General features: G+C 45.7%; 1 protein-coding gene across 3 annotated transcripts in view; it reads left to right on the top strand.

Moving 5' to 3' along the window:
- LOC144533188 (prospero homeobox protein 1-like) overlaps positions 1–22044 on the top strand; it is a 33442-nt gene that overhangs the window by 4236 nt on the left and 7162 nt on the right. For all 3 annotated transcript variants that reach the window (XM_078274395.1, XM_078274394.1, XM_078274393.1), the window contains exons 2-4: positions 615–2729; positions 6612–6719; positions 11850–12044. In XM_078274395.1, the coding sequence (XP_078130521.1) occupies positions 681–2729; positions 6612–6719; positions 11850–12044 (2352 nt within the window). In that variant the 5' untranslated portion in view covers positions 615–680. The remainder of the gene's footprint in view (positions 1–614; positions 2730–6611; positions 6720–11849; positions 12045–22044) is intronic.

The following is a 22044-nucleotide window of genomic DNA, read 5'->3' as shown; positions in this document are numbered from 1 at the left end:
GTATACAAATATTGTGCATTGCCTTCCCTTGTACACCACATTTTTCTTTAAAGATACTCTTAACCCTATATCTTTTTATTTTGTTTTGTGAGTTAAAAGCTCCTATGTTGGCTCACACCACACAAAAATGGAAATGAGGACAAGTACTTAAAGTAATTATCATAATTTTATGCAGCTTTGTGTTCCGTGGGAACTGGTTCAGTGTCGCACGGCGTGTAACAGGGGACAGGATAAAATGTAGGACTTTGCCCTGGAATGTCGAGCCAAGGCCTAATTCTGACCCCATCTTGCCTGTTCCCTTTACCCCTCTGTCACTGGTCTTTACTGTCTAAATGTAATCATGGATGTGCCCGTCCTTTTAGAAACATATTAGGAGGGATTGCCTGCTGGCCTTAGACAGAACTCTTCAGTTTATATCCATAATGCCGGCCTATGCAATTCTCTAGAGGCTGATACATTTTGATTGTTTCAGTCTTAAAAAACTTTCAGACTTTTCTGTTTAGCCTAGATTTTTTTGAAGTGTTCTCAGGCATGTCCTGCCTGAGTGAGTGACTTAGATTCTGAAAATATTCTTCACTTTGGTTAGTCATGCATCTGTAAATGTTTTCCCACAGGTACTCCGAGGCTTTGATCCTAGAGGACTAGGTTTGCGGGATATGGCCCAATAGCAGCAGCACGTGATGCCGGACCATGACAGCGACTCCCTCCTGAACAGACAGACCAAGCGAAGACGTGTGGACATTGGTGTTAAGAGGACCGTGGGCAGCACAGCCTCCTCCACAGCAGCAGCCACAACAACAACCACTGATAACATTGCCCGCGCCAAAGCAGCCATTTTCAGTGCCATGAACTCTCTGAGCTCCCACTCTCACCACGGATCAGACACCGACTCCATGGAGTGCTCTGTAGTGCAGCCACATGGTGGACCTGGCGTTGTGTCAGCCAGCGACAGTGAGTCCAAGTCCAATGTACTCCGAAAGCTACTGAAGAGGGCCAACTCATACGAGGACACCATGATGCCCTTCCCTGGCACCACCATTATCTCCCAGCTTCTCAAGAATAACATGGCTAAAAATGGAGGACCCGAGAGGGGAGAAAGAGGGGACAGGGGTGATAGAGGGGATAGGGGAGATAGAGGGGATAGGGGTGATAGAGGGGATGTTGGCTTCCCCGGATCAGGGCTCTCCAATGCAAGTTCAGATGCTCCCCAGGAGGATGCCTGCAGTAACTCCTCCCATGATAGCACCCCTCAAGAGTGCTTGTCACCCTTTGGTCGTCCTCCTGGCCTTGCCACCTTTGACATTGAACGTCTCAATGATGAACACCTGCGTGCCAAGCGAGCCCGTGTAGAGAACATTATACGTGGTATGAGCCACTCACCCAGTGTGGTGGTACCTGCTGCTTCCCGTCATGAGCGTGAGCATGAGATGGATCGAGACCGGGAGATGGATCTAGACTGCCCACCCCCTCAGTCTCAGCAGCAGGCCCCCAGCAGCCCACGGGGAGGCGAGGTGTGCAGCAGTAGCAGCAGAGAGAACAAGCGCAAGCAGCGTCTGCCTCAGCAGCAACAGCAGAGCTTCACCCAGCTGGTGTGCCAGAGGAAGGAACAAAAGCAGGAGGAGCGGCGGCAACTGAAGCTGCAGCTGGAGGACATGCAGAAACAGCTACGCCAGCTGCAGGAGAAGTTCTTTCAGATTTATGACTCAACCGACGACTCAGAACACAATGACCTCCACAATGACCTCCACAATGACATAGGAAACATGTCCGAGGACAGCCCAGCAAGGTCTGACACCGGCGGTGATGACCGTGGTGGAGATGACTTGCGCTCTGACAATGAGATGTCTGACCTGGACCCGGGCCATTTCCTGGACAGGGCGCGGGCATTGCTTCAGGAGCAGGCCATGCTGGCAGCTAGAGAGAAGCCAAGAAGAGAGGGGCTCAGCAGGAGCAAAGGACAGGGAGGTCCAGGCTCCTCCATGCATGCTGAAGGTAAACAGCTGGCAGAGACACTGAAGCAGGAACTCAATTCAGCCATGACCCAGGTGGTGGACACAGTGGTGAAGGTGTTTGCCAAGCCTCCACGCCCTACACCCCAGCAGGCCTTCCCCTCACTTTCCATACCTCCTGAAAGATTTCCCACCACTGTCAATGGAGACAACCCCAACTTCCACACCACCAACCAGAGGCTGCAGTGCTTCGGTGATGTCATCATTCCTAATCCACTTGACTCCTTCACCAGCATGCCAGGGATGCCAGGTCCCACCAATGACCAAACAGAGGCGATACCCTTAGTTGTGAGGAAGACACCCAGTGAGCACCACCACCACCACCACCACCAGTCCTCAGCTGTGGGTGCCCATGGCGGGCACCACCACCCCGTCCTTCACCCCTCCTCACTCTCTGCCTCCATGGGCTTCAGCCCCCCATCCTTTAGACACCCTTTTCCACTGCCTCTCATGGGCTACCCGTTCCAGAGTCCCCTTGGCGGGCCCACAGGTGGCTACCCAGGCAAGGACCGTTCCTCTCCAGACTCCATGGACCTGTCCCGGGAGACCACCAGCCTGAGGACCAAGATGGCATCAGGTCACCACATGGGGCACCACCATCGCTCTTGTTCACCAGCACACCCTGGCAGCACAGCCGAGGGACTCTCCCTGTCCCTCATCAAGTCTGAGTGCAGTGACCTCCAGGACATGTCTGACATTTCACCCTACTCAGGCAGCAATGTATCCTTTAAGAAAATCTGGGTAGTGTGTGGGTTTTGAGGGGGTTGAAAGGTATTAGACAGTGACCCTAATGTTTTAACTCTACGTGGTCCAGTTCAGACTAGCTCATGCCTGTGTAAGCCAGATATAAATCAGATTTCAGGTGGTAATTCCCTGTAGAGACAGGTGCGAAACACTGCATCTGAACCACAAAGAGTTAAAAATCTAATATTTTTTAGCCTGTTTGAAACTTGCCTAAGAAACTGAGAAATTGTTGATGAATCACTTTTCCTCCCACTGCTGTTCTCCTCTCCATTGTACTGCATTGTTGTATTTATTTTTATACTCATACCTCTTCCTTCTCACAACAGCGTACAACCTTTTCTTCCATCTTCAACCCTAAGTGCCTTAAAAGCTTTCTTGTCACATATCACTTACTCATGAAGATTAGGTCCCCATGGCATTTACTGCCCCAATTCCTTTTTATAAAAATGGCCTGAAAGAACAAGGAGGTAGATAGCGTCCTGAAACTTGGCACACAATGGTGTTCTCCCTTATACTTTAACCCGAGTGTGCCCCAATCTTGCCCTATCGATAAAGAGGCTATCCCCTATGGGAGGCTCAAATTGAGTCCCCTGGGGACTCAGGACTAATAGCTTAAACAGATATATTCAGTCCCTTCTCTGTTTCCCCTATACCACCTTAGTCCCTAAGTATTCAACACCTCTTAACCCTTATGAAAGTTTGATTAGTGTCACACTGCTTGTCCTTAGAAAGCTTTGTCTTCAAGTCATTAACATTCATTACATGCTTAAGAAATTAATCCAACAGCCTTTTACCTGTTGGGGCTTTATTAGTTAAGTGAATATGTATATTTAACACTTTTTGCTATTGTCTGTACCTGACTGCCTAGTTTTTTCTGACTATGTTTGTGTGTGTGTGTCTTTATGTGTGTGTACATGTCACAAAAGGTTCGCCTGAGGACTCGGTAAAGATGTATATTTATGATTGCTTGTGTTTTCTCTTGTGTTCCTCTTATCATCCATCGCTGTTGTAAAAAGCCCACAATCATTGTCGTTTCTTTTCCCTTTTTTTCATTTCATAAAGATCTGTCAACAGCCCGGGGGGCCCTTCGGCTGTTGCTTGGCAGCCAAATACTTCTTTTTTGTTTTGCCTCCCTGCAAACCCCCCTCCTCCCTGTCTTTTCTTTGAAGCGGACGTTAACAGGTGTTTGCAGCGAGCTGTTTATCTTTCATTACCTCGCCTTGTCTTGTCTTCTTACCCAAGGGTGAACGCTTTCCAGAGATCCATAATCCTTTGCTTCTGCGGGCTCCCGATGGAGGGATGAAAAAAGGCAAGGGAGAGAGAGACACAGAAAGTAGAAAACAATCAAACAATAACCACATATGCCAGATGCTGTGGCTTTCATTGTAGCATTTATAAATTCAGGGCATTAACAGATGTACATCCCTAAATGGAAAGAATAGGCATGTGTTGTTTTTTCATCTTTTATTTTTTGATTCCACAGGTTTAGAAACAAAGTTTGGCATTTACAAGTTATAGACTTGTACATTTCTAGACTTTACATTATAATTAGTATGGCATTTAAGAGTTTATTTGATTTTTTACTCCATCTGTTTATAGCTGGTTCCATTGATGTAGAATTTTACATTTTTTTATTCTGAAGCTTTTTTTTCTTCTTCTCGGAGCCTCAGAAGCTCAGAGACAGCTTGTCAGACATTTTGCGAGGTGTGTTCAAGTTCACCAGCTCTCTGCAGCGTTGTGGAGCAGATGGCTGCTATCAATTTCCTCATTTGTTCTCAGTCCGACTCCAAATATTCTTGTCCTTACACCTGGAATTAGGAAATGGGGCAGCTATTTTCCTCTCATGACTTTGGGTTTTGGGGATGTGTCGTGAGAATGATGATGTCTTGTCAGATGTGGCAGGCGAACAGTGGGCCAGCTGGTATGAGTGCACCATCATGACAAAATAATAGCCTTTCACGCCACCCCTAAGTCCAATCACAATTACATTTGCAAGCTGTGAGTGAATTAGAGATGAAAATGTCTCATCAGGAGATAGGAAGCGTCTTAATTGTCACCTGAAGGGAGGTGATATTGTGTTTATGGCCGGAGAGGTAAAACCTTGATGTCTTTGTTTTAAAATCATTTTTAATTATTTGAGTGATAAGGGGTACGCAATGCTAATCCTAATTGAAAAAGCAAAAACAAATTAATCTAAGTGTAAGGGCACAGCTTTCACAGCAAACACATCCTACCGTGCCTCACTGAGAAAGAGCTCTCTTTTTCTCTCTGCCTTTCCCTCTCTGTCTGAGGATCCATTGTATCCCCTCCACTTGGAGCAGATGGTGTGGTGTGGAGAGTGAAGTGCTGCTCTTTTGGCCAGGCCTGACAGAGTAACACCAGTCTGCCAGGGTTTCCCCCACAAGACCATTGCTACGTATACAACTAACTCTCTCTCTCTCATGCTGAATGCGACAAAGTAGATAGGGTTTTTAAGGAGCCAACCCAGTGTGGTTCAGTATTTGCTGGCTTTGCTGTGTAACCCTGAGGCCAAGGGCAATCCAATCTAGCAGCTGATGCCTTCTTCCCACTCTATAGTTACATCTACATCTGGACACTTGACTGATTTTAACGATCACAGCCATCCCTGTAGATCATAAATAATGTCAAGCAATGTATTTTGTCCACTCGAGTGTAAACAGTCTTCATGAAAACTTGGGGCTGTATCTTCTGTGTAATTTAAAGCCCCGTCTTGCTTATGCTTGATGAAAACCCTTGTTGAAACAGCCTGAGGTTTTAACATGCAGCCCGCCCCCTTCCCTGTTCCCTTTTCAATGTCTTATGCTCCAGATTGATATTATCAGATGCATTATACGGCCGTTAATTCACCATGGAAATGGCTTGGGCCGTTCAGTGGCGCAGATGTGTTTCAGTTCCCCCATCACTGGCTGAGTCCAAAGCCTCAGAGCCCCTCTTCTCCTTCTCCTCCTCCTTCTTTTGCTCCTCCAAGGGTTTGGCAGCGGCAGTGAAGCTGGGGGGGTAGGGGTGGAGCAGAGGGAGGAGGAGGGGGATGTAATTGAAGGTTGGAACCATACTATCCCTGAAGGTGCCCCCACCAGCCCATCTCCATCCTCTCTTCTGTTCAATCCAGGCGATCCATTAAGAAGACAAGGCCTCTGACATGTATTTGAATATGGCCTATGTGAGTGTGGGAAGGTTTTTCATGTTGCTTGGGCCAGTGTTTGGGACTATCTCCTAGACCTTGTTTTGTCACTGATATGAAGCCAATATCAGACAGTCATATTCAGGCTTGGCATGTGTTGTCGCCAAGCCATTAGGCCTTCTTGCCCGTCACTGGCGTTAACTGCTGTCTTTGTCTGTGATATGCAAATGTCTCATTTTTTCTTCTTCCTTTTTTTTGGGTGGAGGTTAGCACAGGGTGTAGGCAAAGGCGTTTGCTTACTTTGACTGTGAAATGAGCCTCCTTATGTAAAAGCATCGGCTGTAGTGCTGGACAGTGTTTTATTTACCGTGACGATCTCACACCTGAAACGGACGATGCTAATTGCAAGCAAATGGTTTTGCTTTGGTGCACTGTCTTCAGCAACCCCCCCCACACACACACACACACACACACACACACATACACACACCCACAGTCTCCCACCCCACCCCAGCAGCCCTGCATGCATGCCTGAAAGGAAATTTGGTTACCCATCATCCAAATGATGATGTCTTGCCAATCTTACAGTCAATTATTAGCACGTACATATGTACATATTGTATCTGTGATCATATCAGTCGCTACATTTGCTTGATCTACCATAAGGTGCTTCCCTCCAAACAATTGTTAATTTCCTTAATGGCAGCTATTTCCAGATCCAAGAGGGTCTCTCTCCCAATCATCTGAAGAAGGCCAAGCTCATGTTTTTCTACACCCGCTACCCAAGCTCTAATATGCTCAAGATGTTCTTCTCTGATGTCAAGGTGAGTTCAAACATATTCTTCCTCTTTAGCCCTTGTTTTAGATTACAACCTTTGCCAATATATTTTTAATTTTACTACACATTACTGTCTCTGTTTGGCTATCTTCAAACTCATTTGTTTGTATCTTCATCTTCTTGAGATGGTGACTTCTTTTAATCTGTGTAACAAGTGTAAAGATAAATAACACTTTGTTGCCTTTGTTTTCTCTTTCTCCACATTTCTTACTCGTACTTTTGTCAACGCACCTGTTTTAAAAGGGGACGTTTGATTTATTATTTGTGATGTGCCAGCTTTAGTTGCCGTGAACAGCGTATGTTTGTCTGTCTTGTAATGAGGCCCTTTCCCTCACTAAGTTATGGTTTTATGCAAAAGATGAAAGAAGAGGAAGTTGAATGGGTTTACATGAGGGAGCTGGAGAGCCTATGAGTATTCTAAAGATAAAGAGCGAGATGAGTAATGGAGGGGTGGAGAGGGCAGAGAAGAGGATGGAGCCTAGAGACGGAGGAGTGGTTATGTGAGCAGGTGTAGAGAGGATGGTTTGATAGAGGGAGGGGAGAAGAAAAAGAGTCGGTTTAGGGAACATGGCAAGAATGAGCGTTAGCTCTACTGGGAGTTTAATGAAGGAAATTTAGAAAACAAAGCACAATATGTAAGCTGCACACAAAACAAGAACAACAACACAATGGACGTTGTAGAGTGCGCGACCGAGTTTGTTCGTGTTGTTCGTGTTGTTCTTGTTGTTTTGTGTGTGTGCTCCCCTCTCGGACCATACGGAGGGATAAACACTGTGACATATCCAGGCCATCTTATTCAAATCAGCAGATAAAGGTCCCCTTTTTCCCAGCTGCCCCCTCTTGGATGCTGTTGCCACCAACCATGACTTTCTCTCAACACATCATTGGTCTGGTTGAAAAGTAATTCAGTAGTACCTGTAAATGCTGATTTGTTACAAAACTCCTCAATATTAAAAGCATCCCAGTGATTTGACGTTGATTTGCTATTTAACTATTGCTGCAACAATTGATTTGAACCACATAGTTTCACTGACTAATCACTCACAGGGAGGAGGCCTCTTCTTGGTGGCCTCTTCATGAATGGCCTCATCAGATACTTAAACAAGGTAAAGATAGTTAAGGGGATTATGAGTCACATTAGTTGTTTTTTGTTTTCAGTAGAGGGCATTGTACTTAAGCTGTAAATTAGTATTCATGTATGGGAATGAGACTATTGACTATTTAATTAGATGCAGCCAGCACAGCCTCTTAGCGAGTGGCTGTCCTCCGACAAAAGTCTTAAAGGCTAATCAGGTCTCGGCTAATCAGGTCTTGACTGTTAAGAATCTAATGAACGTGGGAAGTGGGTTGCCCTGACAACTGGGGGACGCTGTAGCTGTTGTTCCCCTTGATTAAGCTCCTTTTAAGACTATTGTGACTTTTTTTTACTTTTGGTGTTTATGAAATGTTTTGACAGATGTGTCAAAATTCCATTGTTAGTGTTGCTAATGACAGGCTATAGTATCATCACACTAGCTTTTAGACGTCTCATTATGATTGCAGATATTGTTTTGATCAAGGATGAGTCATTATAACAGATTAATGCACAGATTAAATAAAGATATTCAGTCAATTAATAAAGTCAGCAAAAGTATTTGCCTTTTGTAAAGAGATCCAGTGTGAGCTGTATTTATTTATAAACTGTTTGGACCTTCATGTATTGTAAATATACATTCCTCATTTTTAGCAAACACAAGCTGACACACACACACACACACACACACACACACACACACCTTGCTTTCTTTATCTATTTCTCCTTTAGTGACAAGCTTCAGTATTTGGGCCAGTCATGTGCTATGGAGTAGTGGAGGTCAGGAGGGTTTTTCCTTTTCTATATGTCATTCCTTCTCTTTTCTTTTTTTTTTCGCTGATGGTGTGGCATGGTATGTGTGCCTCGGCGGGGCCGGGGAGAAAGAAAAGCCAGCCGCTGGATTTGAGTCGCCGCAGTAACAAAAGCCTGCTTTCCAGGGCCGCTTTTTGTGTGCAGTCAGCCAATAGGCAGCCGGAGATTATCTCCCACAATTCACCCCTGCGAAAACAGGAAACGTTGGAAAGCCCTGATGACTGTGAAGGGGCTTACGAGAGAGAGAGAGAGGGAGAAAGAGAGAGAGAGAGAGAGGCCCGTACAGGCTTCTCTGCCTTTCTGCTCTCCTCTCCGGTTGTTCTGAATGTAGCCTAGCACGCTGAGGTCATCTGTGTGCTTTCTGCTCCATTGCTGACCACTATGTCCGAGAAAAGTGTTGGCGAGAGACACACTTTGGCTTTTCATCCAGATGCTTTTCAGCTAAATATTTTCATCCTAAATCAAAAGACAGAACTATAAAATCCAATTTCATTCTACATATTAATAAATTAGTGGATGTGTGTGCAGAAGTTTGGGACTGACGGTCAAAGTGCCTGAATACTTTTGGCAGGCGACTAATATAGTTTAGACCAAGGATACTTGAGTGTTTTCCTATTCTGGACTTAAGTATGCGCCTGTGCTTGAGCAGAACATATGTGTGTGTGTGTGTGTGTGTGTGTGTGTGTGTGTGTGTGTGTGTGTGTGTGTGTGTGTGTGTGTGTGTGCCACTTTCTATCTTGTGCTGTTAGCACTAAGCGCTGACCTTTCACAGGCTCTTGAGTGTGAGTGTGAGAAACATGCTCTCGCTGTCTTTCTCTCATCTGCCTCTCAGCCACACACACACACACACACACACACACACACACACACACACACACACACACATACACTTATATACTCAAACACTGACACACATTTTTCTCGCTGCATCTCATGTCTGTGCTGGCTGACCCCTGCCAGCTCTGATTAAGGAGCTGCAGTGATGTGCTCCTTTGAACCAATTCCCTCCTTTTGCACTTAACACACTCATCTTTAGCCGCTATCAGGGGGTCTCTGTCCCCCACCAGCAACCTAATGATCCAAGACTGCTGGAAGCTGCAGGGGGACTTGCCAGAATTGAGTCCTTGAGTGTGTTGGGTGCAGCTGATGCAGATATAATGTAATTTAGTGTATTTACCTGCATGCACATATTGTATTTTTTGTGTTCTCTGTGCTGTGATTGAGCCACAGCCCTAATACATCTTCTCCTGAGCTGTCTGTATAATAAAGTAATCCTTGTCCAAATGACAAATCTATCCGTCACTCGGCTGCAGTGACACCAAAGGTCTCCTGCATGAGCGATGGCAACTCTTTCACTGACTTTAATCTCAGTATGTAGCGCTCAATCTCGCACACGCTCAGATGCATATACACACATATGCTTGCATAGATCGACGCCAATTCACAATGTCTCAGACTCAGACCCAATCAGACTTGTTCTGATCTTACACACGGGGAAATGTTCACATTACACTGAAAACTTGAATTAAATAGTGTTTTTGTGCTCTGTCACCTCCGATTGTCTGCTACATTGTGTGTGTTTAAGAATAGCCCCATGCAGCCGATGTATTTGTAAGTGTCAGTAGTTTGTTTGTTTGACACTGCGATGTCACGACCCCAGCTTGCTGACTGCTCACGTTCCGACCCTCTGCCCCCTCCATCCCCCACTCCACCAGCAATACGCCATTGTCCGACGGCGCTGACCTGCACCCGTCCTCTTCTCCTCCCTCTCTCCCTCATTTTCCCATTTATGCTCACCCTGCACTTTAGGACTACCCCTCCTCCCCCACCCCCATACACTCTCCCAAACCCCTGTCAAACAATGTCAAGCGGACTTATTCTTTTCTATTCCGCCATTATGTCATCTGCTGATCATTCCAGAAAGGCATGGCCCCTCTCCTTTAGCACCGTCCTACCTTGGTCCAGCTTTTTCGCGGCTCCTGATTCGCCAACTTTTCTGTCTGTCTTTCTGTTCTGTTGCCTTGCCCACCCATCTTCATGTGCTTGCGTGTGTTTGACTGCCATCCCAGATCGTGAAGAGAGTGTGTGCATGTTTGTGTGTGTCTGTGTGTTGTCGAACAATAGCCAGAGCCTAATCTCCATGTCAAAACCGCTCTGCCTCCCCAGCGAGCAGTCCGCTCAGCGTTTAGTAGCGTTTTGTCCCTCCATTCTTCCAGCACCACAAAAAGAGCAGAGGGGAGGGAGGAGTGAAGGCCTGTGCGTGCGTGCGTGTGGACGAAGGGTGTGGGGTATCAAGGTATCACAGGCTATAATTTTGAATTCATGAGCTTTAATTTCTGGGCGTCACTGAGGAAAGACGTCTGGGGTTTGATCAGAGCTTTCAGTGGAGCATGTTAGGGTGACAGAGCTAGGCAGCTACCCTGAGCCCCTGAGGTCCTTATCTAGGAGTTTGGATGTTTAGACAGTGTGTTTTCACTGTTGAGACCAGGCGGAAAAAGAGCCGGGACCAGCCGAGGCTCTTAATAGGTTTACCTCGCCCTATTGAATCCAGTCGAGTGGCACAGATCAGATAGCCATAGCCTTCTCTGCAGCGCTTATCGTCTCTGCCTTTCCCTCTCTTTCTATTTCTTTTATTTTTCTCTTTTTTCTCATTTTTTTCTGTCTTAGAGGTGCGGAGAGGGGAAGAGAATCAGGGTGTAATTGGTGAACGGGGTTAAGTACATGTTTGAGCCCCCTGCGGGCCAGGGCGCTTCAGATGATGACTTAATCGTTTTTCTGGTCAATTATGTGTTTGCGGTCTCGGCCCCCCTCTTTCTCCACTCTCAGGGTTATGATAGGGGGGAGGTCTGCTCCCAGTGGGGAGGATGAACCACACACACTCTCACCCCCCCACCCCCAATTCCCCCAACCCGTTCTCGCTGTCTTACTTAATGTCTCTATTATCTTCCCTCCCTCCACGACCTGTTTCTTGCTCTTGTCTTTTATCGTTCTCTCTCGGCTACTTCACAGTCTTTTAAGTTATCACCTCACATCTCAACTCCCTGGTGTGAAATAACACACTGTCATCCTTACACTTCTTCTCCAATCCAGTGGCTTAATAAGCTTTTGACATGACAGTCTCTTCTCTACACTGCTTGCATAAATAATATTTACAGATCCCATTTATATCTCTTCTTTACAACAATACTGACAACCTAAGCAGTGCTAACTCCTCCTCATCTCTTGTTCCAGTTTAATCGCTGCATCACCTCCCAGCTGATCAAGTGGTTCAGCAACTTCAGGGAGTTCTACTACATCCAGATGGAGAAGTTTGCCCGCCAGGCCATCAACGATGGAGTCACTGGAGTTGAGGAGTTGGGCGTCAGCCGTGACAGCGAGCTCTTCCGAGCCCTCAACATGCACTACAACAAGGCCAATGACTTTGAGGTAAACACCAACACTTTCAACTGTTTAGCAGAAAAAGAATCATTGTATGTGAGAGGAGGAGCAGAGAACTGATGCGGTCCATATCGAAAAACGTTGAATTTCACCTGATACCTTGTGATACAGTTGGGTAGTGTGACACCCTCTCACTGTGTCCTCTCTGACACCGCTGTGACTGTTCTCAATGCTGAGTTTAAGTCTCTTATACATCCTGCCGCACACTATACTACTATATAATGTATATCGTCCTGTGAAAACGTTTTTTGCTTTCAACTTAATCCTTCAGTTTACCTGAAATATTCAAAATTACTAAATGTGGAGCTACATGATTTTCACAGGACAGCAATAATATGAAAAAAAAATTTTCTAAAGCGTGCATCACAGGTTTCAGGCCTAAAGACTTGAGGAACTCTCATCCAATGAGGAAGAAACCTTACCGCTGGTTTTACCTCTTCCTCACTGTTAATTTCCCCTCAGTGGATCTTTGTGTGTGTGTGTGTGTGTGTGTTTCTTTTTGAGAAGCTGCATTTTACTTCCCCATCCTCATTTACCTATCTATGGTGAGATGTTTATGTGTATTCCAGTGTATTATAATCATAAATTCTCAGCAGGCAACTTCACAATATGTTTCATGTTTTCACACTTCCCCTTTTGCCACTGTGTGTGTGTGTGTGTGTGTGTGTGTGTGTGTGTGTGTGTGTGTGTGTGTGTGTGTGTGTGCAAGTGTGCGCATGTGTGCGTGTGTAAATGTGTGTGTGTTTCAGGATTGTCTTTGCTCTCTCAATATCGGCTGACAATAGACCTTTAAAAGGCTTGTGTTAAGAAGGACCTGGAGTGATATGGGTTTGTGTGTGTCTGAGAGAGTGAGTGTATGTGTGTGAGTGTTTTGTTGTTGCTGCATTTCCCAGTGTCCTGTTCACCTCGAAGGGTACAGCCGTCCCTTGGACCGGCCTGGCATGCTGGCAAAGCACTTCTCCTGTGTGTGTGTATGCGTGTGTGTGTGTGTGTGGGTCTGTGTCACTTTGAGGGGGGGGGGAAATCTCACTGTTATCAAGGTTAAGCGTCCTACTGTTTTAGTGAGAGGAAGGGGAGAGAAAGAGGGGGGGGAGGGGGAAGAGGGAGATGGATAGATAGGGGATAGAGGGTGAGAGCTCGGAGACAAAGGAGAAAGCGATGAAGGGGGAAAGGGAATCGAGGGGAATGGGAAGGGGAGAAAGAAGGGTAGAAGGAGAGAGGGGGGAAAGAGAGATGACGTGCAGGAGAGAAGTGCCCTTGCGAGCAGTGGGAGTTTTGCAGCGCTCACATTTAAAGTGCTTCACTCTCTTTCTCTCTGTTTACGTCTATCTCTCTCTGTCCGTTATTTGTCCACTGGGGCTCCTCTGCGTGCACCCAAACACACACACTCGCACACACACTTCCCCACATCCATCTTCAGCCCTCTTGAGGGAGGCTTTGAAAGACTCTGGCAGGCAGAGGCACTTGTATATATGATGTCTTAATAAGCCCAAAGTCCATCAGAGCAAAGCACAAAGAAAAATAACACTATTTCTTCTGTTCAGCTGCTCGTGACTGATCATGACTGAATTATTTGTTTAGTGACAGGGAAATATGTTTAAATCAAGAAGACAGTGACCCTTCACCTAGCCCTGCATTTACACTCATTTACACTCACCTTCAATATGTGCAGCAAAGTTCATATTTCTACACCACCAATGGTAAAAGCACAGCACAGTATCAACACTGTATGTTTTTGTTCTTACCATTTAGGTTTTATTTTTCCTGATCCTGGAATCAGGGCGTATTTTCCTTTAGAGGCTTGTTTCTGTTTTCATATCAAATTATGCTCTGCTTATGGTAAATTACCTGACACCCACAACAGGAAATAGAAGTAAATAATATTTCAAAAATGCAGCTTCACAAACTTGATTCTTATAGATATGTCCTTGATATTGGCCCTGTGTTGTTTGACAGAACAGAAGATAAGACATGTTCTAAGACTTATATATAAATACTCAAATTATTTTCCACAAAAAAAGTTCAATTACTTAAAATTATACCTATCAATAATCCAGAATCTATGAATATGCAAATATTGTTTATTGCTGGACACAGGTGGTCTCCCGCTTCACTGAAAAGTCCATCAGCATATGTGCACTGGAGTTTCCACATCACAAGTTACATTGTGGACCACAACTGACTATCTTGTCAAACTTGTACTTATATGTGTTTGAGTCAGATAATTTTAGTGAGCATGGAAACTCACACGAAACTTTCTCCCTTCAGCAGACTTCTAGTGTCAAACATACACATGCATCATTCTCCACAGACAAACATTGAGGAGAAGAAACAATAAGCAAAACATATTTGTTTGACTTTCATTCAGCGCAGGTTTACTTTGTGCTTAAAAAATAAGTCAGTGTTAAAAATGTGGGTTGTATTGCAGAGCAGTTGGGCAAAATGTAAACTGGATGACACGTAATGACAAGTACAGTATATATCTTTGACTGACACTGTGTTTAACTTCAGAGAAATAGATCCATAAGATTCTTAGACAGGTTTGCGTGACTCACATAACTGATCACAGAAAAATAATTGACAAAACAACCTCTAGGAAGACACCCTACAAAAACTGCAGCACTTGCCTAAGCACACGTAACGTGCCATCTTTTCCCTCAGACAAATTCCCTGTCACATCTCAGACAAAACTATCATTCTTCTCATGGCACCAGGAAGCTACTGTTAAAACAGGCTTAAGGGGAACAGCCTATTTGCATACATAAATGTGAAAATTTGCAAGAAGACAGACCTAGAGGAAAAGAGTGAGAGGCCAGGTGAATAAGTCTTCTGTTGGCCGAGGAGCTGCAGTAGTAGAGGAGGGAGGGAAGGTGTTTTGCATATTAAGGTTTTTTTTTTTGCTGGGCAGGTGTCTGAGAGATACAGGAGCTGATTAGAGTTTAGCACAAGGAAAATTTGCCCAGCCATGCAAATTCTAACCCCCCTGACAAACCAACCGCCTTGGTGAGCACGAAGACTCTGCGTGTAAGTGTTTGTGTGTAGCTTTTTGGTGTGTGTGTGTAGGTGTTATTTGTGAGTGTGACCATGTGTGAGTGCCGGTGCGTGGGTGTGTTTTTTTTATGTTGGTGTGGAAATGGTGTGTTTTTGTGTGTTATATATGTGCACGGACACATTTGTTATGATGTTCTGTCGTGTGTGTGTGTGTGTGTGTGTGTGTGTGTGTGTGTGTGTGTGCGTGCATGCGTGCGTGTGTGTTCGTGTGTGTGTGAGTCATAGAGGTAATGTGGAGATGGAAATGTACTGGATGTGTATCAGGATGCCCCCAAGGCCCTTTTCTGTGGATCTCTCCCCTTTCTCCTCCACCTCCTCCTCCTCCTCCTTCTCACCTTCCTCCCCTACCTGCTTGCACCACCACTTGAAACAGGAGCCTACGCAGATTCAGCAAGCGCACACACACACACACACACACACACACACACACACACACACACACACACACACACACAAACACAAACACTGAGTTTTCCCTTTGTCAGATTCTGCATCATCAAAGTTCCGTCCACCTTGGTGGCGTCTTTGGAATGAATATATCCTCTGTTTCAGTGATCACACACACGCAGACACGCACGCACGCACGCACACACACACACACACACACACACACACACACACACACACACACACACACACACACGTCTATGGCCTTTCTTGTTTGATGCTAATCTGCTCTGTCACTGTGCTGGCCTAATACGCTCCCATCTCCCTCCCAGCTCCTCTTTTGTCGCGATTGTTTCCCTTTTTCCTTTCATATCCCTCCTCCCTCACTCCCTCTCGTCGTTCTCTCTTCCTTCTGTTGCCTCTCTCCTTTCATTCTTTCATCCTCCTCTATTGCATGTCTTCCGTTATCCCCCCTTCATCTCCCTCGCTTTTTCCCCCCATTAGGAAGTTTTAATGGCATAATTGTCACATTCCTTCTGGCACAATGAACACCAGCGGTAATTAAAGAGCTTGCCGTTAATTACCTAGACCCCGGCTCTACTTTCCTCTTTTCTGAGCCCTCCTCCTGATCCCCTCTCTTCTTCTCTTTCTTCTCCACTTCTCATTCGCTCTGTCCATCGCCATCAAAGTCTTCCGAAACACACCCTGCCTCCCAAAGCCTTGACTTTGAGCGAGCAGCGCTTTCATGTGAGGATTCAAGTGAAAACTCTCGCTTAGTGTCCTTTTCTTTTTACTCCATAGCCCCCTCTGTCTGTCTTTGAACCCCCAATGACAACACACATCATCTTTTATAAGACAGGAATGTGTGTGACCTGGTAATGGGCTAGAGAGAGGGAGAGAGAGGTGGGGTCTGATAGAGAGGCAGTTTTATGATGGCTCTGGGAAACTCTCAGATTTCCATAAAACAGACTAGGCCAAGTTTCCTCTGTCAGTGACCACTCCTCCCACAGAGGACACACACACCTCGGCATTTAAAAGAGGACGTCCCTATGATCTCTATGTGAGAAGGAGGTAGCGGCGAAAAACGGTGAGAAGTCTTTGTCCGCACACACGCGGGTATCGTGTGTCCTCCCTTATCAGCTGCTCTTTCTCCTATTGGAAAGATGTCTCACTCCTTTTGTCCCTCTTCCTCTTTTGTCTGTCTATCCGTCTGTCATCCCTCCATTTGAATTGATAACGCCCTTTCACAGACACACACTTGTTTTTTCATCCAAAGTGACAAAATAATAAAAGAAAAGTTTCTAAAGTTTGACTTTTTCACTCTTGTTCCCTCACCCATCTCTATTCCTCCCTCGCATGCGGCCTCTGCCTTTTCCCTCTATTATCCTCTCTTTCTTCCTCTTATTTTCCAGCTTTTCCTACCGCTGTCTCTCCATCTCCCTCCTTCCCGCTCTCTCAGTTTCTCTCCAACTCTCCATCCATTACCAGAGCCACAGAGAGCTGAGAGCAGATGCTGTCTGTCCAACCGCCGTGCCCCATAGCATTGTGTGCTTCACCTCTCCTTCCCCCTTCACTCCCTCGTTCCTCCTCTTCACGTCCCTCTCGGGGCTCCATTTGTTCTCCACCCAGAGAGGCTAATGTCTGTTTTCTCCTCCTCCTCCTCCTCCTCCTCCTGCTTTTCCCCTCCCTGTTTTGCACTCCTTCATTCCTGTTGTTTTTTTGGTTTTATCACCACGTAGGGCACGGTGTGCGTGGGGTGCGTCTTTGACCGGGGTTCGACCGCAGGGAATTTGAGGTGAAAAGGTCACGGCCGTTGCACTGGATGCACAGGCACAGAAACAGATACAAACGTGTATAAACATACATACGTACCTAAAAACACACACTTGCACACAGGTGTGGTGTTTTCTGTAAAAGGCTCTAGGGTTCTCTTTAAAGAGCGATTGAAGACAAAAAGAGGCAGAAGATAGAGGGAGAGAGATGAAAAGCTTGCTGTATAGATTTAAGTTCAGAGCTGCCAAAAATACAACCAATACAATTTGCCAGTGGGTTTATGTCAACTACACACACACACACACACACACACACACACACACACACACACACACACCACCCCTAACCCACTCTCTCCCCCTCTTATCTACAGTATCTACTGTAATTTCCCTAATCTCTATCGCTCTCACTGAGAAAAGGTTGAAATACACCAAACTCCCTTACATGTGCATTTACCATGCGTGCACATTACATTTGTCACATACAGCAACACATAATAAGTAGAGTACACACTGTCCTTGTATGCAATCATGCAGCGTATATGTGCTTTTGCACCTGCTTTTCCCACCAGAGCCAGCAAACACAACAGCTTCTGTTTCTACAGAGATGGTACAATTAAGACAGTAATGATGAGCTGAGGGGATGCGCCGTCTTATGTTCATATTTATCATGTTCAACGTGAACTGAATCACAGATTTGATAGATGATTATAGATACAGACTGAGACATTCACCAAGAATATATGATACACAGATTCTCATTCAAACTTGTGTTGTTATTTTACTAAACTAAAGTCTGGGACTGGGAGAAGTAATACCTTTGTGATGCTAATACGCTTGAAAGGTTGATTTACCCAAATCATTTTTTTTTAAATTATAAAAAAAAGTATACTGGTGATGATGATACTAGTAGATAGTAGTTGACATTGTTCTGTAGTAAAACTAGAGCAAATAAAATCAAACTATCTAAACAATCTAAAGGGCTGGTACCACAAGAATTTAGTGAGAAATGTGTTTGGTGGAGTGAACCAACCCTTTAAAGTAAGACTGGTAACAACACTAGTGCGTTCACTGCACCTCTGATGGTCTCTATGGCAAAATAATTAACAGATCTTCAGATATTACCCCGGACTTTGCTGTGCCATGAGCATAATTTGCGACTTGTCTTGGCTTTTTAGTTCTCTTAGTTGGAAGAGTTAGGGAAAGAAAAGAACAGAGAGTGGGATCATCTGCTTCTCAGTGAATAGCCGGGGGCTATTGAGGGCCCCCGTTTGACATAGCCTGACAGGTCTTTTCTTCACCGTGTGTGTGTGTGTGTGTGTGTGTGTGTGTGTGTGTGTGTGTATGTGCATATGTATGTGTGTATGTGAGAATAAGCCACTTTATTCTGTGCACTGATTAAATGACCAGAGCTGTGTGTTAAGCCTGGGAACACCAGGGGTAGCAAGAAATCACTTAAATATGAAGAACTACATGATCCCCCCCTATCCTTTTCTCACCTGCTCACACAAACATCGTCTCACTGTGCTTGTCCATCACTTGATTCTCTCTCCTTGCTGCTTTTCCACCAGTTCTCCCCCCTCTTCCTCCTCCTCCCTTCTTTTCCCCTCTCCTCCCTCCTTCTGTCCCTGGTCACCTTGTGAGGGGCAGCCTGCTCTGTGGCACAGCTGCTGATTATGTCATTATTTCTGGACCATTTTGGTCTCTGTGTGTGTGTGTGTGTGTGTGTGTGTGTGTGTGTGTGTGTGTGTGTGTGTGTGTGTGTGTGTGTGTGTGTGTGTGCATGCATGCGTGCGTGCGCGTGTGTGTGTGTGAGACTAATGAAGCGTGGCAAAGGGACTCATGCCAAAATGACCAGGGCGTGCATCAGAGCTGCAGATGTGTCAAAGCAACTCCCCCATTCAAACACACACACACACACACACACACACACACACACACACACACACACACACACACACACACACTTCCCATTTCCCCTGCTGATACCAAACTCTCCCTCCTTCCATCCAATCTGCACTTTATTATTTGTCTTTCTTCTCCTGCCATCTTGTTCCCTCACTTACCCTTCCTTCCTTTCTCCTTCTATCCATCCTCCCTCCTTCGCTGCAGCTCCTTGCTCTCCATCCTTTATTGTTTGTCCGCCCACACACACCCTCCTTCCTCCTACCCTTCTATTCTTCCTCTCCCTCCCTCCCTCTGTTCTCCTCCTCTCCAGATGTCCTGTTCCTATCTTCCAGACTCCCTTGCTCCTTTCTTTTCCTGCTGCCTCCTGCTCTCTCGGTCTCTCTGAGCCAGGTTGACTTCCTGACCTCCAGAGGCCCCTATACAGCACTCTGTGACCCCCCTTCGTTTGGAATGCTTTCTCTCTGCCTGTGTCTGCCATACAAGCTCAGACGATGAATTTTTAAGTCTCTAAACAAGGACTTCAACTGTGATTTCTGGCTTCCCCTGCTGTTTGCAATTCATTTTCCGTCTGTTGCTTGGTTTGATATAAAGCTAGCACCCTCAACACAACACCCAATTTCTATAAAGCAAGGCAAAGAGAGGGGATGGCAAGAGAGGAGGAAAGACATATCATAAGAGGCCCTAATATGATATGAATTTGCAGTGTGTGTGTGTGTGTGTGTGTGTGTGTGTGTGTGTGTGTGTGTGTGTGTGTGGGTTGGGGGGGGGTTGTTTGAGGTTGAAGTAAAGATGGAGGGAGGAGCAAGTAAGATGGGATAGGAGAGTGACTTCATCAGTGTCTTTGACCCTGTCCTATCCTTGACTCCCCGGTGGAGGTGCACCTTGAGAAGAGCCCATGTGACGCTAGTGATCATGCTCACTTACGTACACACATCAGACAGCAGGGGACACACACACACACACACACACACACACACACACACACACACACACACACACACACACATACATGTACACACAACAGCCCCTCAAGGCTCCATGTTTTCAAGGCTATCAGTGGAGTGAGGGTGGCTGGTGTTTGCTCAGCTTTGAGGCCCGTTTCCCGTCCCAGTAGTTGCCTAAGCAAAAAGAAAAGAGCACACTTCATGGATAAGAGATTTGAGAATCTGAGAGGAATTTAGAAAAAGTGAAAGGTTTTGAAAATGAAGAAATTAAGCACTTGGGAAGGAAATGATCGGAAGGATCCACTGCGACTCTGCCTGTTCTTTTCTTCGCTAGTTGGTTGGACTCTTCAGCCATGGCACAGTCTTATCAGCGGGAGAGGGGGTTGGGGAGAAGCACAGTGGGGAGAAGGAAGAAAGGGGACATGGGTTGTGTTTGCCTAAAGTGACAGTGTGGGCCAAGGGCTTATCAAGGCCTTTGTAGATTATTGATCAGAGCAGATACGTGAGTCACGGGCAGTGTGAGTGTGTGTGTTAGAGGTTCGGGAAGCTCTGGCTTGACTCACTGAAATGTCACAGGCCTGCTCAACTTCAGTTTCAACTCTTGTTTTGAAACATATGTTTCGCTGTCAGCAGAAGTGACAATATTCTTAAGATACACTGCAAAGAAACATATTATATGTCAATGGCAGACGACCCCATCTATGGCATTGAGTGCATTATAAAATCTATAAATTCCCGGTTTCACACACACACACACACACACACACACACACACACACACACACACACACACACACACACACACACACACACACACATACAAACAATGACCAAAAAGCATGGGAAGTGTTGGTATTCCCAGGCTGAGTTGGGGTTAGGAATTAACCTGGCTGGCAGTGGGGGCTTATGTGGTGTCCCTGCATTTCATCCTTCAAGGCTACAGCTCACTAGCGCACACACTCACTTACACACACAGCCTTATCTTCCAGGGTCTCGTCTTGTTTGGCCAGCGCTGTGCAAATAGAAGGTGCAATACATCTCCTGACAGTTCCGAAAAGCAAAGGGGAGAAACACGTTAGCCAAACAAACAGCTCAACCCTGAGTCATCGAGAGAGAAGAGATTTCTCAGGCTTTACCGAAAAACACATGCAAAGACAAACACACACACACACACACACACACACACACTTGCCACTTGCGCACAGTGTGTGTGTAACAGTAGCCTTTATTCGAGGGCTTGGGCCTCTGGCTACCTTTTTAAACGTTTGTCTAAGCAGTCTTAAGACAGGGGCCGCTGTTGGAGTGAACAGCTCCCAGCAAGCCGTCCACAGGCTCCTATTGTCCTCTGTCATATTTTATTATCTCATCAAAAAGCAGGAAATCCGATTCCCTCTCTCTGAAAAAGAGCTTATCCTTCTGTCTCAAAGCAACCTGTCACGAGAGAGGGAGATGGAGAGAGGTGGAGAGAATGGGGGAGAGAGTTGTGGGGAAGAGCGAGGGAGTCAGTGAATGAGAGTGATTAACTGCCTCATCGCTGCCTCTTGTCAGAGAAGTCCCTCTTCTTTCTTTATTTCTCTCTCTTTCTTTCATCCTTCCTCCCTGATTGGTATTTAACCAACACACAGCATGATGCAAAGGTTAGGGAAGCGTGTGTGTAGTATAGCTGATTCTTTTCTCCATTTTCCCCTCCTCCTCTCTTCCTCCTTTCATATTGTGTTACACAGGGGTAGAGCCACAATAATATCCCTTTTCATGAAAGCTTTTGTTTTTTTTGGACCCCCCGCACACACACACACACACACACACACACACACACACACACACACACACACACACACACACACACACACACCAATCCTCTCTGTCTTTCTTGCACCTTCTCTCAGAAATAAACCACTTATTACTTATGTCGTACGACTTTATCAA

Source organism: Sander vitreus, chromosome 18 (genome assembly GCF_031162955.1).
Source record: "Sander vitreus isolate 19-12246 chromosome 18, sanVit1, whole genome shotgun sequence".
NCBI classification, from domain to species: domain Eukaryota; kingdom Metazoa; phylum Chordata; class Actinopteri; order Perciformes; family Percidae; genus Sander; species Sander vitreus.
This window is presented reverse-complemented; position numbering and strand designations above follow the sequence as displayed.